The sequence below is a fragment of the Sciurus vulgaris genome, assembly GCF_902686455.1.
Source record: "Sciurus vulgaris genome assembly, chromosome: 2".
NCBI classification, from domain to species: domain Eukaryota; kingdom Metazoa; phylum Chordata; class Mammalia; order Rodentia; family Sciuridae; genus Sciurus; species Sciurus vulgaris.
In genome coordinates, this window is record NC_136462.1 from 83,011,459 (window position 1) to 83,027,970 (window position 16,512).

At 36.1% G+C, this 16,512-nt stretch overlaps 1 protein-coding gene across 1 annotated transcript; it reads left to right on the top strand.

Annotated features, from left to right (window-relative positions):
- The first annotated feature begins 979 nt into the window (after window positions 1-979).
- On the top strand, window positions 980-15,304 carry EMC7 (ER membrane protein complex subunit 7). Its single transcript, XM_079126419.1, has 5 exons — window positions 980-1,247; window positions 4,798-4,917; window positions 9,932-10,070; window positions 11,582-11,662; window positions 14,830-15,304. Exons 1-5 carry the CDS (start codon window positions 1,015-1,017, stop codon window positions 14,980-14,982), a joined length of 726 nt encoding a protein of 241 aa, XP_078982545.1. The 5' UTR covers window positions 980-1,014; the 3' UTR covers window positions 14,983-15,304.
- The last annotated feature ends 1,208 nt before the right edge of the window (window positions 15,305-16,512 follow it).

Below are 16,512 nucleotides of genomic sequence, written 5' to 3' on the forward strand. Positions count from 1 at the left end.
GGCACATGGTCTCTCTTTTATTGCTTAAATCTTTGATCCACTTTGAGTTGGTTTTCCTGTAGGGTGAGAGGGTTTACTTTCATTTTGTTATATATGACTTTCCAGTTTTTCCAGCACCATTTGTTGAATAGGCTATCTTTTCTCCAATGTATATTTTTGGCACCTTTGTCTAGTGCCAAAACCATAACCATATTTATGTCGGTTTGTCTCTGTGTTTTCCATTTTATACCATTGGTCTACATGTCTATTTTGGTGCCAATACCATGCCCTTTTTGATACTATTGCTCTGTAGTACAATTTAAGGTCTGGTTTTTGTGATGCCTCCTGCTTCACCTTTCTTGCTAAGGATTGCCTTGGCTATTCTGAGTCTTCTATTTTTCCAAATGAATTTCATGATTGCTTTTTCAATTTCTATGAAGAATGTCACTGGGATTTTAATAGGAATTGCATTGAATCTGTATAACACTTTTGGTAGTATGGCCATTTTGACAATATTAATTTTGCCTATTCAAGAGCATTTTCCAGTTACTTTCTATGCGGAGATAGTATCTTCTTTCCTCACAAACCCACGAATGAGCACCTTTTCATCTCATGTATCTTGGGGAGTCCCTTGAATTTTTTTTTAAAACCCTCTCTTTGGACCCGTTTTGCATGACACCGGAGTCTCATTTGTAGACACTGCTTCCGATCGCTGCCCCTCTGGGTCTCATCATCCTTTATTCCTATGGGGCTTCTGTGTCTGCCAGTGCTACACAGACTTCACTACCTTCGCCGCTGTGGGCGGCCTCCTCCAAGGGTGCTAGATACACACCCCTCACAGCGGCTCCCAGCCCGGGCCAGCACTGCTGCCCCGCTGACCGACTGGCGACCCTCTCCCGGCTTGGAGCCCTCAGCCGGGCCGCGTGGGGCGCGCAGTGATGACGACACAGGCCGCCGGCCGCGGCGATGGGGCCGGGAGGCGGGGAGGGCTTCCGGGCTGCCGGGCTGCCGTCCTGACTGCCTAGAGCTGCTGTCATGGCGGTCGCTCTGTGGGGCTTCTTTTTCCTCCTGCTGCTGCTGCTCTCAGGGGATACCCGGAGCTCGGAGGTGCCCGGGACTGCGGCCGAGGGATCGGGAGGGAGTGGGGTCGGCCTCGGAGATCGTTTCAAGATCGAGGGGCGTGCCGTTGTTCCAGGGGTGAAGCCTCAGGACTGGATCTCGGCGGCCCGAGTGCTTGTAGACGGAGAAGAGCACGTCGGCTTCCTTAAGTGAGCATCCTTAGGGTCGCAGGAAAGCCGTTGGGAGGGACGCTGGAGGGGTTCCCGCTAGGAGAGCTCAGTGTCAGAACGGGACGGCGTCGCTGTCGCAGAGTGAAGGGGCAGGTGCCACTAACGCTGAATGCTGGGAGACCGGGGAGGCAGGCGGACGCTGTCCCTCCCCTGCCCGCTACCTCAGCAACGAGGTTGGCAGGCACTCGCACCAAGGCCAGAGCAGGGGGGCCACCTATTTTCAGTCCCATTTTGGCCCTGTTTGGGTTCGATCTCTCTTGGGTCCTGGGGACAGGTGAACCTTTATTTTTCTCTTGCTGGATTCTTTCATTTGCATCTTATTTGGCTTCCCTAAAACCTGGTCGCTCTTTTGCATCCGTTTCAGTCTTCTGTTTGCTTGGTTTTGTGTGGAAAGATGCTGAACAAGTGGGAATTTCCAAAGCCCAAAGGGCTTCCAGGAATGACAGAGACTAGGAGAGTAATGGTACTGCTTCTAAAATTAATAGGCCCTGAAGTCCCTAATCAAAGCATACTTTTTTGGTTGGCCTGGGTTTGGGATTATTGTTCTTTTTACACTTGAATTCGTCGAGGGATTTGCAGTATCACGACTGTTATTTATGTGACAATAGGTTTCTCTAAATTCCTTACACATTTTGTCCCTTCTATTAATAGAAATGTGATTTCTGTTATATTAAAAGAAGGGATGAGTTTGTTAGTACTCTCCTTTGGCAGCTGCCTGCTTTTCGGATGTCTAGGCACAAGTATGCCTTTTTTGTTTGTTTGTTGTAATTGGGAATCAAACCTAGGGCATCAGGCATGGTAGGAAAGTGCTCTACCACCAAGCTACATCCCTAGCCCAAATATGACTTCTTAAATCTTTCCACCATTACTTGTTCATTTGTTTGGAAAATGAAATTGTGAACTGAGAGAAAATATTTAGGAAAGGAAGTGATTCTCTTCTGGGTTTGTAGACTATGGGTGGTATCTGAAGAGCACACAACTTAAATGTGAAGGTCTAAATTTGGTTTGCAGATTTGTTTAGATCAGCCAGGTGCCCTTTTGAGAAATTCAACCTCAGTTTAGTAAATGACAACAAATTTATAACCACTATGTTAATGCTATCTGATGTTAATAATCTGGCACTCGGGCATTCTTTAGATATTTATGGTTTAATGATAAAAATCTTACTAAGATTCAGAAAATTAGCCTTAATTGACAATTTGACTTTTCTTCTGCAGCACAGTTCCTTTGAAAAGCATTTATTTTTATTTTAAAAATAATATTAGTAACATGTTTGTTGAAGAACATGTAAACAAGAAAGTTTCTTTTTGCAAGTTTCAACCAGGGCTAGGGCTGTGGCTCAGTGGTAGAGCGTTTGCCTAGCATGTATGAGGCACTGGGTTGGATCCTGAGCACCACATAAAAATAAATGAAATAAAGGTATAATAAAAAAAAGAAAGTTTCAACCAGACAACAACTCTTTTTTTTTTTTCTTTTTAACGTTTTTGTAGTTGGAGATTCTGTCCAGAATGCCTTTATGTCATTAGTTTGTTTTTATGTGGTGCTAAGGATAGAACTCAGTGCCTCACACATGGTAGGCAAGCACTCTGCCACTGAGCTACAGTCCCAGTACAATGACTTATTTATTTATTTATTTATTTTTTCTTTTTGCAGTGCTGGGGATTGAACCCAGGGCCCGTGCTTTCGAGGCAGGCATTCTATCAACTGAGCTGTCTCCCCAGCTCCAACAACTCTTAATGTCGTATCTTTTAGTTGTTTATAATACTAAAACAATATTTTGTAACGTGCCCTTTTCCCTTACTTTTTTTTTTTTTGGTGGGGGGTACCAGGGATTGAACTCAGGAGCACTCAATTACTGAGCCCATCCTCAGCCCTATTTTATATTTTATTTAGGGACAGGGTCTCACTGAATTGCTTAGTGCCTGGCTGTTGCTGACACTGGCTTTGAACTATCTTCCTGCCTCAGCCTCCCCAGGCTTGTGCCACTGTGCCCAGCTTCACTTAATATTTGTGAAGTTTTTTTTTTTTTTAATATTGTTTTTAGTTGTACATGGACACGATGCCTTTATTTGTTTATTTTTATGTGGTGCTGAGGATTGAACCCAGTGCCCCAGACATGGTAGATAAATGCTCCACCACTGAACTACATCCCCAGCCTTGTGAAGTTTTGGTACCATTTCACTTTTTAACATTTGAATGTAGAAAGGGTGATTGAGAATTAAAAGGAAGAACTTATGGTGAAAAACTTGTTGGCAAAAGGGTAGGTAATTTGTCTTGTCACTGTTATGAAAAACTAGCACACAATTTTGGCTTATATGTATGCTTTTTTGGGAAGTGGTTTGTGACTTAGCTAATGGAGATGAGCTTGGAAAGTTGGAGCTTAACACTGCTCATACCATTTCTTACTATCATCAGTAAGTATATAAGCCATAATTTATTTAACCAGTCCTCTGATTTTGGACATTTAGGCATTTTTCAGGTGTTTGTTTGTTTTGACATAGTGAGATTATGTGCTACACTTTTTTGAACTTTTTATTATAGAAATTTTCAGACATTTACAAAAACAAATAGGATCGCTTTGTGAATTCTTAGATACTCATCAAAGTCTACTGTTTTGTTTCATATCTTCTCTATACCTCATTCTTGAGTATTTTTGTATGGTTCTAAGCATAATATAATTTTACTTGTAAATGCATTACAAGTAAAATTTTACTTGTAAATGCCTCATTTAAAATGAGGCATTATTTTAATATATTATGATAGTGGGGATTTTCTGATAACAGTTGATCCTTTTTGAACCATTTGTGTTCCTGAAACAAATTTCTTTTTTCCTTGGAGTAGTTTTTCATTTTCCAAACAGATTAATTTTGACCTGTAATGAGAAGCTACTAACTTTTGATAGGAGGTTTTCTAAATCAAGTAAGTTTGTAAAAACAAACAAACAAACCAACAAAAAATCAGTAAGGAAAAGATAGGATGTTTTAACTACATAAACATTTTAAATATTTACATATGCAAAAAAGAACTAAAGTAACCAGACAGTAATAAGTGAAACGAATAATACCTAAATACTTTTTATCACTTATAATAAAAAGAAAATTGGCAAAATACAAATTAAAACTGAAGCAGAATGCCATTTTTATCACTAAGAGTTCGTGGGGGGGATTGGCAAATTGGGACCCTATTGTAATAATAATGTATATTTGTAGTTTCCCTTAAGGAAAGACATGACTTTAGAACTCTGCTCCTGTCAACTATCATCTTTACCCACAGAAAGAAAAGAAGTACTTTCTATGTCGGGGTTCTCCACTGTTCTGGAGTGGTTTCAGGTATTTTCAGAATCTGCTCAGTGTTAATTATGGAAGATAAAGTGGAGGACAATTCTTGCCACTCTTGTTTTTTTTCCCAGCTTTTTGTTTAATGTCATGGGGGGGGGGCATTATTTTTGGAATTAACACGATTTGAAACATAAAAAAAAAAAAAACCCCAGTGATCAGAAGTGACTAAATATGATTTTCATTTCTTTCAGGACAGATGGGAGTTTTGTGGTTCATGATATACCTTCTGGATCTTATGTAGTGGAAGTTATTTCTCCAGCTTACAAGTTTGACCCTGTCCGAGTTGATATCACTTCAAAAGGAAAAATGAGGTGAGGATACCTGATTTAATATTTTCCAAAGGTTAGGCTATTGTATATCTTATTGTATATTCCCTTCAGAATTTAAGGGTGAAAATTTCCTTATTTAAGCTACAATAATTCCTTAAAACACTTAAAATATCCATATGTTGTTTTCACCTGAACATTGATAAAATTATGAAGTTAAAATTCTTCCTTTTTTGGCTTAAAATTTATTTTAAAGCTCCTAATATGATTATAGAGAGAAAAGGTAATATTACTTCCTATAGGAGCAAAAAGCACTGTGTTAGTTTTTGAAATGTGATTTTAAAAGATTTAAGTTTTCTAAATTAGAAATAATATTTTCAACTTTTTTTTTTTTTTTTTTTTTTTGCAGGGCAGTGGACTGGGGATTGAACTCAGGGGCACTCGACCACTGAGCCACATCCCCAGCCCTATTTTGTGTTTTTTTTTTTAGAGACAGGGTTTCACTGAGTTGCTTAGTGTCACGTTGTTACTGAGGCTTCTACCCCAGCCTCCCAAGCTGTTGGGATTACAGGCGTGCACCACTGCGCCTCGCTCAACTATTTTTTATTGGAATATTTTGAAAACATTTCTTATTACCTACTTGATACTAAATTGATCTTGAATTTCTACATCTCCTCTTTAGTGTGCCTTGGAAATTTAGTACTTCTAGGGAAAACACTAGGTTACATGATAGAGTTTATCTCAAAGTAAGAATCATGATAAAAGATGAAAGCACAATATTTGAAGCTGGCAGAGTAGGAAAGAATTTCAGAATTCTAAGTAAACAAATATGTGCTTTGAAAGTGAGGTGAAATTAAAAAAAAAACTTTTGTCTACTTGAGGCTGTGAGTATGGAATAGCAAAACCCATTTGAAGTTGGGAATAGTTGTACACATGTCCACAGTCTTCAGATTTAGCCTTCCATAATAAAACGTCTATGTAATTAATTTATTTTTTACTGTCTTATGGCAAAACATCCTTTTGGGTTTAATATAACCAGGCAATAGATGAAGCAGTTTAAAGTGAAAATGTCTCCTGTTTGTGTTCTCACAACATTACTCTATGTTGCCATAATAAAGCACAAGTCATGCAAAAACAAAAAACGTTTTGGGGAAAAAAAAACATTTTTACAACTATAAGTTATACAGTTTACAACTGTAAGTTATAGCTTATTGTTGATCCTTTTTTGTGTGCCAAGCATATTTTAGCCTGATTTGTAGAGACTGAAAATTGAGCTGACATAATAGAAATATGTTCATTTAGTGCCATATTATTTTTGAATTAGTGTTTACTTCGAAAATTTTATCTTCTTTCTTTGCTCTTCTATTTGATATTGCTAGATTTTAGGATATAATATGTAAATCTGTAATAATTAAAATAGAATGAGGCATACATGGAACTATTTATCCTTTATATTACCTGTATTTGTCCATTGATGGATTTGCCATAATTTTTATAACAGCTCCTCTGGAGAGATAAGTAATGTTTTTTTCCCTACTCCTCTGGCATATATAAGTAAACAGATAATTACCAAGAAAATAAATTCTTGTTAACATAAAGCCAATCCTGTGGTGCTACTAATAAGTACATTCTTTAGAAACAAATTACTTTTTTCCTCCTATTTTTGAAGGTTAAGTTTTGGCTAAAGATAAGCTTAAGTTCTGAACATAGTTCTTGCTTTTGACTATTTAGAGCAGAGGCAAAGCTTCAATGGAAGGCATTACCTTGTAAGTATACTTATAAATTCTTTTTTCTTTTTTTGGTACCAGGAATTTAACCCAGGAGTGCTTAACTACCGAGCCATAACTTCAAGCTTCTTTATATTTTATTTTGAGGTAGAATCTTGCTAAGTTGCTTAGGAACTCATTAAATTACTGAGTTTGGATTTGAACTTAAGAACCTCCTACCTCAGCCTCTCGAGATTTTGGGTTTACAGGTGTGCACTACTGCACTTGGCTATAAATATTTTTTTGATGGAATACATGGATTATTTCAAAGTATATTGATTAATATACCTTGGGTATTGACTTTCTCATATATCTTTTTAAAAACATAAGGATTTTTAAATATATATATATATAGGTAAAGTCCTATTATGTTAAATCTCAATTTTTTTTTTGGTAGTGGGGATTAAACCCAAGACACTTTACCACTGAGTTACATCCTCAGCTTTTCTTATTTTTTATTTTGAGATAGGGTCTCATTAAATTGCTGAGGCTGGCCTTGAACTTGCTATCCTCCTGCCTAAGCCTCCCTAGTTGCTGGAATTACAGGCATGGGACACTGTGCCTGGCTTAAATCTCAATCTTAAGGGATTTATGACTTTTTAATATATTTTAGAATTGCATGCTTGAAGATGAGAAGTATGTAGATTACAGTATACTTTATGCTTATTCAAATTTTTTTTTTTTTTTTTGGGGGTGGTAGGATTGAACCCACAGCTTTGTGCTTACAAGGCAAGCACTCTACCAACTGAGCTATCTCCCCAGCCCTTAAATTTTTTAATATCAAAAACACAGTATTGGAGGGAATGAGAATTGTTAAACAAGGGGAGATACTTGCTTACTAAGAACTTCAACATTTAATTTTATTTGTCCTTTTGCTGTCTTAAAAATTTGAATAAAATATTTCTAGTAAATAGCTATATTGTTCTAAATATAAAGTTTTAATTAGCTTTTTTTGCAGTGCTAGGGATTGAACTGGGGCTAATGCTTGTTTTCCCTTTAGCAAAGGATAAAGAGTACTTCCTTTTTGAGCATTTAAGAACTGGTTTTAGGATTCATAATCTCAGATACATTCCCGAGCATTGGATTTCTGAAGAAGAAAAAAAGAAATGAGGCCCTTATCCTTTTAATAATTAGGGGTGAGACAGAGTAGAGAACAAAGTAGGATTCGCATTCATATAAGGGCCTAATATTTTGAGCAGTGTTTTGTAAACATGCACAGTAAATTAGCATCAAATATATATGAAACTTCCTTTCGTGATATTTTAGCTGAATGAAAAACATCTTAGAAATGTTGGACAAAATATGACAAACATTTCCTACACCCCTGGCCCTTTCAAAAATGTTCTATTTTAAGACAGGGTCTTGCTAAATTGCCTAGGCTGGCCTGAAATTTGCAGTCCTTCTGCCTCAGCCCCTGAATTGCTGGGATTATAGGCATGTGCCACTGTGCCCAGCAGACTTTTCCTTTTATTTAAATGTATAGCTGTCTCCAAAGTAAGGAAAATTCCTAGGGGATAAACTATACACCACGTCCCCATCTGAGATTTTTGATGAGGTTCTCTAACCAAAAAGCTTAGCTTTTATTAGCAATGTATAAGTAGGAGGCAAGCCTTGGGCTTACTTGGGTTAGAATTAGATCTAAGTTTTGGTTTCCCTTTAATCTTTATATTAAAACCCAAAAGGCCAGATTCCCATTCTGACCTTGGTATTTGGGTAAAAGTCTCCCATGAAAACTGATAGTAGCAATTCTATCCTCATTAAAATTTGAAGTATGAACTTACTACTTCTCACAAAATCTAGGCACTTCCAAGATGAGAAGCTAACAAAATGGTCCCTGCTTATAATCCCTGGACTACTAGCACAGACAAATGTGTAATCTCTCTGAAAGAAGATGCCCTAATATCTATTTACTTAAGTCTACTTACATTACAGAGTACCCAAGAAAACAGTCTACATTAAATCAGCAAATGAATCACACCTCCAAAAGTTTAAGATGGTAGAATTATTGGGTATATACTATACAATAATTTGAAGTGTATTTGAACTGCTTAAAGAAATAAAAATTTATTGCTGTAAAAAAATGATATACCCAGCTATCTGGCTAGGCATGGTGGTGCACACCTGTAATCTCAGCTGCTCGGGAGGCTAAGGTAGGAGGATCACAAGTTCAAAGCCAGCCTCAGCAATTTAGTGAGGCCTGTTTTTTTGTTTGTTTGTTTGTTTGTTTTTTTTTACATGTTTTTAGATGTTGATAGACCTTTATTTTATTCATTTATTTATATGTGGTGCTGAGAATTGAATCCAGGGCCTCACACATGCTAGACATGCACTCTACCACTGAGCCACAACCCCAGTCCCGAGGCCTGGGTTTTGATTTTATTAGTGCATCTTAGGTGAAAATAAGATGTTTATCAGGGTACTGTTATAGGGCTTTCTTTTTTTTTTTTTTTTTTTTTTTGGTACTGGGGATTGAATCCAGGGACACTTTACCACTGAGCCACATCCCCAGCCCTTTTTATTTTTTATTTTGAGACATTGTCTGGATAAGTTATTGAGACTGGTCTCAAACTTTACATCCTCCTGCCTCAGCCTCTCAGGTCACTGCGATTATAGGCATATGCCACCACACCCAGCTTGTTGTAGGGCGGGTGGGTGGACTTTCTTTCTTTTTTTCTTTTTTTTTTTAAAATAGTTTAATAGTTTTTTAGTTGTAGATGGACATAATACCTCTATTTTATGTACGTATGTCTGTATGTATTTTTGTGGTGCTGGGAATCGAACCCAGTGCCTTACATGTGCTAGGCAGGCATTCTACCGCTGAGCTACAACCCCAGCTCCAGTAGGACTCTCTTGAATCAAGTTTTTGTTGCAAAAGTTGCCTTAGAATTTGGGTGTATCCAGTAATGCACATGTTAGATCATCTAATAAATAAATAAAATCCAGTATTTTTAAATGTGTATAGTAAAATAAATTCATTACTAAATATAATCAAAGGACTTTAGAAGGATTCTAAAAGAAGTCTTGATATAAACAGAAGTTAAGGAACTTACCTAACCACATAGATAGGTAGTGTGACAGCTGCAGCTAGACGATTTGAAGTATAGTGTTTTTCTGTTGACTTTATCCAGTATTTTAGATATGCAGATAAAACTATTTTGTTCAGATTTTCAGAATCAAAAGTTTAGATGCCAGGATGTTTTGGAAGAGTCATTGCTAATATATTTTAAGCAGATCTTTTAACTAGCCATGTTTTTCGTAGAATCACTGCTACTTTTCTCATGTTTCTTTATCAGAGCAAGATATGTGAATTATATCAAAACATCAGAAGTGGTCAGACTGCCCTATCCTCTCCAAATGAAATCTTCAGGTCCACCTTCTTACTTTATTAAAAGGGAGTCATGGGGCTGGACAGACTTTCTTATGAATCCAATGGTATGTATCAAGCTGAAATAAAACATTTTGCTAATCCCTAATTTACTTGTAGGTTTGAAAACTTCAAACCCCTGTGAGGTGGAAAATTGAGGTTAGGTTGTTGGATGAAAGGATTATTGTGAGTAATTTTTGGATTTCAGGAAAACAGTGGCTTTAGGAATAGATAATGAAAAGAATATAGTGAAAATGGCTCCATAGAGTTGACATTGAAATGTACAACAGAAATTGAATAAATACTTATTTATGATGAAATGTAAAATTCAAATAGAGGGTATGCAGCCATATATGGAGATATCCCATCCATCCTACTACTTGCATATTAGTTCACTGATAAACATGCCATCATTTATTAACAGTCCCTGTTGGCACAAATAAGGTTTTCTTTCTCCTTTTTTAACAAGTGTGGTGAACAAATAAGTTATTATCTGGTAATTTAAGTAGTTGGTATTGTCATGAAAATTATGTTATGATGCTAATAGTAAAACACTAAAAGAATATATTCTTTTTGTGGTTGTGGTATTGGGAGTAGTAACCCAGGGGCGCTCTACTTTTGAAATAAATACCCAGCCCTTTTTGTTGTTTTATTTTGAGATAGGGTCTTTGCCAAGACTGGCCTTGAACTTGTGATCCTCCCATTTCAGCCTCCCAAGAAGTTGGAATTATAGACATGTGCCACATCAGACAGTTCAGAATACATTCTTTTAAAACAAATTTTACCTTCTTTTAAAACTGTTTTTGAAAGTTGAATAATTATGTGAGAATTATGTATGTTTTAATCATATTCCTTGCTGATAGCTTTTTAGATCACAAAGGGGGGGACTACTTGGGGATTATACCTCCTTGGAGAGGAATAAATCAGTACCTAGATTCTGTTATCAAAGAAAAAGAGGCAAGAGTGTAGTTTGAATGGGAGGAATCAACAGCAAGTCTCCAAAGCTTACTCATTTTATGTATTCTCATTACTGAAATTCTATAGACGTGTATGCAGTGCTAGAGAATTCTAGGATATTTTTCAAAACTGATCTGCGAAAGTAGTTGTCTAGTACTAGATTGCAGGCTCTAGAGGACGTACATTAATGAAAGAGATGAGGGTTTTCTCCAAGAACCACAGAGTTATCTGGAAAGAGCAATCTGACAGGCCATGGAGATCACCAAACTTAATGCCAGATTGCAGGTTGAAGAAAATCAATAGATAGTTCCATTTGCAAACTACTTTTATTAAGTAATACTGTAAGCCCTGCACAAACATAGGCAAGTGGCACAAGAAAGAAGTGTGATGTCAATAAAGTCCAAATACATAGATAAAATTCTCAATCTTATCAAACTCTACAACATTCAGACAGGTAGCACCTTGCTATCATCAGAATTAGTTCACTAGAATTGATGTGATTGCTGCAAGTTCTGTATACACATTTGAATCTTTAAATTTTACATTATTAAATGCAGTTTTTGTTTCACAAACTGTAAAGTGGGGGAAAGGGAATTTCTAATTTTTTTTTTTCTGTCTTCAGGTTATGATGATGGTTCTTCCATTATTGATATTTGTGCTTCTGCCCAAAGTGGTCAACACAAGTGATCCTGACATGAGACGGGTAAGATGACTGCCCAGCTATGAATTTTTGTTGTATATTCTCATGTTTGGTCTGTTCCATTGTGGCTAGATGGCTTGAGGTTTTTTTCTTTCCTTTATCCTAGTTCCCATGGCAAATTGATCTGAGTTTGTGTAAACATGTATTATGTTCTTGGCATTTAATTAGTTGTTTTCATTGGACGGCATAAATTCCATTGGTTTTGCCTGATGAAGCCTACATCTTTTAGCATAGCTAAAATATGTACTTAGTCTTAGCTGCTTTATATGCCTCACTTGTTAAGTAGTTGAAATGCACAAAAGCCTGGTATACCTAATCCAAATATTTTGTAAAATTATTACTCCTTTAATCTATCTTTACTTAATAAAACTCTCTTCAGAGCACATAGTCAGTTTATGAGTTCAGACAAAAGTCAGGTAGACCAAGGGGGATAAGTAGAATAGTGACTTTTAAATTCTGTAACACAAAACCATACTGGTTTTGCAAAGAGGAAAGGAGTTGCTAAGTAGGATGCTTCAAATTTAGTGTACCATTTTATTTCTTCAAATAATTGGCTTCCATATATAAAATCTTCATTTTTTCTTTAAATAGTTATCCATTTTTGCATCTAAGAAACTCAAATATCTTCTGAGTGCCAAGGTTCTCTATTGTTTTTGGTATACTAATGTATTCATAACCTTATTCATTGTTGAACTAGCTTCTGGATATGGGGTACAAAAATGAATTAAAGTGCATCTCTGTTGTCAACAAATTCAGTTAAATGTAAGAAATAGAATGAATTCATAAAATATTCTCTAGCCATCAGGGGGTTTTGTGGTTTTTCTTTCCTTTTTTAAATGGGAAAATAAAATAGACATAAAACAAAACTATTTCCTCAGGTAGTAGTGATTAAGTTCTATAAAAGGTAAGGTATTCCAGCTGGAATGGCACAAAAAACTTTATGGAAAAAAGAAAGGTTTATATTTCAAAATGTTTTATTGTTGAATTTTGGCATCTTTTCCAAAGATAATATATCCTCTTGGGCAAAAGAGAATATATTCTATCAAATCCTTGTATCTGTTGAGCTTATTAGCTCTCTGTGACATCGGTAGAAGGAAATATCAGTAGTCACATTTCGTTATAAATTCACTCCTTGTTGGGCTGGGGTTGTAGCAAAGTGGTAGAGTGCTAGTCTGTTATGTGTGAGGCACTGGGTTTGATCATTAGCATCATATAATATAAACAAACAAATAAATAAATAAATGTACTATGTCCATCTACAACTAAAAAAAATTTTTTTTAAAAAGTTCACTTTTTGTAAAGTGCTTTGTACATAGTAAATACTATAAAAAGTTGTTGCTCCAAGAGCTTCAGAATCAAATAGATTCAAAAATAGAATGGATGATGTATAGGAGCTCAAGACCTAGTACCATATATATTTAATTTTTTATTATAAGGCTTTTTGATATACTTCACTTAGGTTTACAATTTTTCTTTTTTTTTTTGACCTTAATTGTAAAAGCACCTTTTTCTTTAAAAACTATGAATAAATTCTTTCAAGCTAATATTCTAACATTTCCCCTTTGAAATGGTATATAATGTAGCATTGCTTTTCTTGACTGAACTAAAATAAATTTTAAGTTTACTTTTGGCAAGTTACATGAAATACAGATAAAACAGACATTACATTAATATTACATTAATATCAAGTAGGAATTTGTAATTGTTAGCTCAATAAGGCAGAGGACAAAACCCAAGATAAAAGTGCCAAATTCTTCCCAGTGACTCAGGAGGCTGAGGCAGGAAGATCACAGATTGGAAGCCAGCCTCAGCAAGTTAGTGAGACCCTAAGCAACTTAGCAAGACTCTGCTCAAAATAAAAAATAAAACAGGCTGGGGATGTGGCTCAGTGGTTGAGTGCCCCTGGGTTCCATCCCCAGTACCAAAAAAAAGAAAATTGCCAAGTTTTTAGCTTGTTGTAGCCAATAAATTGTAACACTTGTGTAGCCTGCTTTAGAGTTGTAATTGAGGTCATCAAAACCATGTAAGTATTTATATAATTACAACTAAAACTTAGGAATCAAATCTTGGAAATGCTGCAGTTTATCTTCCAAACTTCCCGTTACCTTGATATGTAGTTGAAGATTGATATTTTGGATGTATGCATCCGGAGAACACGTCAGCTTAAAATATGCATTAAAATAATATGAAGCTGGGGACAGTGGCACATGCCTGTAATACCAGTGACTCAGGAAGCTTAGGCAGGAGAATCACAAGTTTGAAGTCAGCCTCAGAAACTTAATGAGACTCAAGCAACATAGTGAGACCCTGTCTTCAAAATAAAAAATATAAAGGACTGGGGATGTAGCTCAGTGGTAAAGTGCCTTTAGGTTCAACCCCCAGTACCTCAAAACAAAACAAAACAAATAAAAATAAAAATATGAAAACATATTAATCAGAAAACAAAATAAGAAAGGAATATGATCAAATATATCCACTGTCAGAAATAAAGTCCTTTATTAAAACATACACTTAAACCTTAGGCAGGTATTTATTAGACATTTGCCAAGGATCATCATGTTTACTGAAGTAAAGGATATATGGAACATGGTTACTAATAATATTTAGGTAAAGGACTTTTGATTTAAAAAAAAATATTTTTAGCTGTAGATGGACATAATATCTTTATTTTATTTATTTTTTAATGTGTTGCTGAGAATCTAACTCAGTGCCTTGTACATGCTAGGCAAGCGCTCTACCACTGAGCTACAACCCCAGCCCTTTTTTTTTTTTAAACTGGGAATCAAACCTAGGGCTCCACCACAGTGTGGTTAAATACATTGAGTGTAACATTGCATTGTTGCTCAAAAATATTACCTTTTACTTGTTCTACTCCTTTCCTTCTTTCTTAATAGGAAGTGTTAGGAGTTCAATGACTAGAAAGATCCCAGTACCCGCCCCCACCTCCCTCCCTACTAGGGATTGAACCCAGGACTCTCAACTACTGAGCTATATCCCCAATATACCTTTTTATTTTTTATTTCAAGACAGGGTCTCACTAAATTGCCAAAGCTGACTTCAAACTAGAGATCTACCTGCCTCAGCCTCCCCAGTAGCTGGGATTACAGATGCACACCACCACATCCAGCTCCCAGTGCCCTTTTCATACCTTGTGCTTTTGTTCCTTGCAGGAGATGGAGCAGTCAATGAATATGCTGAATTCCAACCATGAGTTGCCTGATGTATCTGAGTTCATGACAAGACTCTTCTCTTCAAAATCATCTGGCAAATCTAGCAGTGGCAGCAGTAAAACAGGCAAAAGTGGGGCTGGCAAAAGGAGGTAGTCAGGTAGTTCACAGCAGGCATTTGCACAAATATAGCAACACTGGGTGGCATCCAAGTCTTGAGGGAAAACCATGTGAAGCAACTACTGTAAACTTGAGTCATCCTGAAAGTTGATCTCTTACAACTGTTGTATTTGTTAACTTTTTAACAGATGTTTTGTACTTGGTACATAAGAAAACCCAACTTTCATCCTTTGTCTGTATGAGGTCAATATTGATGTCACTGAATTAATTGCAGTGTCCTATAGAAAATGACATTAATAAATTATATGAAGTACTATACTTTATGTATATTAAAATAAGTCTTAATCCAGAGATCAAATTATCTTCTGTCATTTTTTTCACTTATTTCTTTTTCCTAACATTTTTATGTGTCTTTTATTATCTGAGACTTGAAATGAACTTGTCTATTTAAAAAGAAGTGGTTGTTATCCTTAGAGTAGCATGCACTATGGTTTTTTTTTTGTGTAGCCATACCTTTCAAAATTCTCAGCTTCCATGTCTTGCCATTTAATATTTCCTTGTATGTGAGGTGGATTCTGTTTCTTATGTAGTTGTAATTTTTATTATCACAATTAGTTCCAGAGTATAGATATATGAATCAGAATCAGAATAGAGTTTAATCATTTTTAAAATTCTGGTTACCATGTGTTGTATTCATTTTACAATTATTTTTGAACCAACTGTGTGCTGTGATCCACAATGGAATACAGAGATGGGTATTATCCAAGCACCTGTCTCAATAGAGCTTATTATGCAGGGAGGGAGGACAAATAATAGAGAATGAATACCTATGGGAAAGAAGTGCAGCAGTAGGAAAGCCTTCCAGTCTAAGAACAGAAAAATCAACCTTATTATAATATTGGTGGCATAGCACTTCATTGACTCTTAGAATTTTTGCAATATAAATTGACTTTCTGATTAGCAATATCTTTTTTTTTCTTTTTATTTTTACAGACTGCAGTTTGATTCATTGTACACAAATGCGGTTAAACTTTTCATTTCTATGGTTGTACACAATGTAGATTCACACCATTCATATAATCATACATGTACATAGAGTAATAATGTCTGTCTCAGTCCACTATCTTTCCTTCCCCCACCCCCTCCCACCCCATTTTCCTCTACACCATCCAAAGTTCCTCCATTCTTCTCTTGCCACCCCCGCCACCCCCTCTCCTTTTGTATCATCATCCACTTATCAGAGAAAACATTAGGCCTTTGGTTTTTTTGGGCTTGGCTTATTTCACTTAGCATGATATTCTCCAACTCCATCCATTTATCAGCAAATTTAGCAGTATCTTTTTATTTCAATAGGTTGTAAAATTTTTACACCTTTTTCTTTTGGGTTATTTTAGTTAAGGAGAAGTGTTGCTTCTAGTAAAGGGCTTCTTTTTCTCCTTTTATCTCCTCTATTGCTTTCTTAAGGTTATTAAATCAAAAAACAGAACAAAAAAGTAGTTTCTTAAAAACTCTATTTTCTCTTTTGTATTAGGTGTCATTGGTCATTTTGAAATGAGGTACATAAGT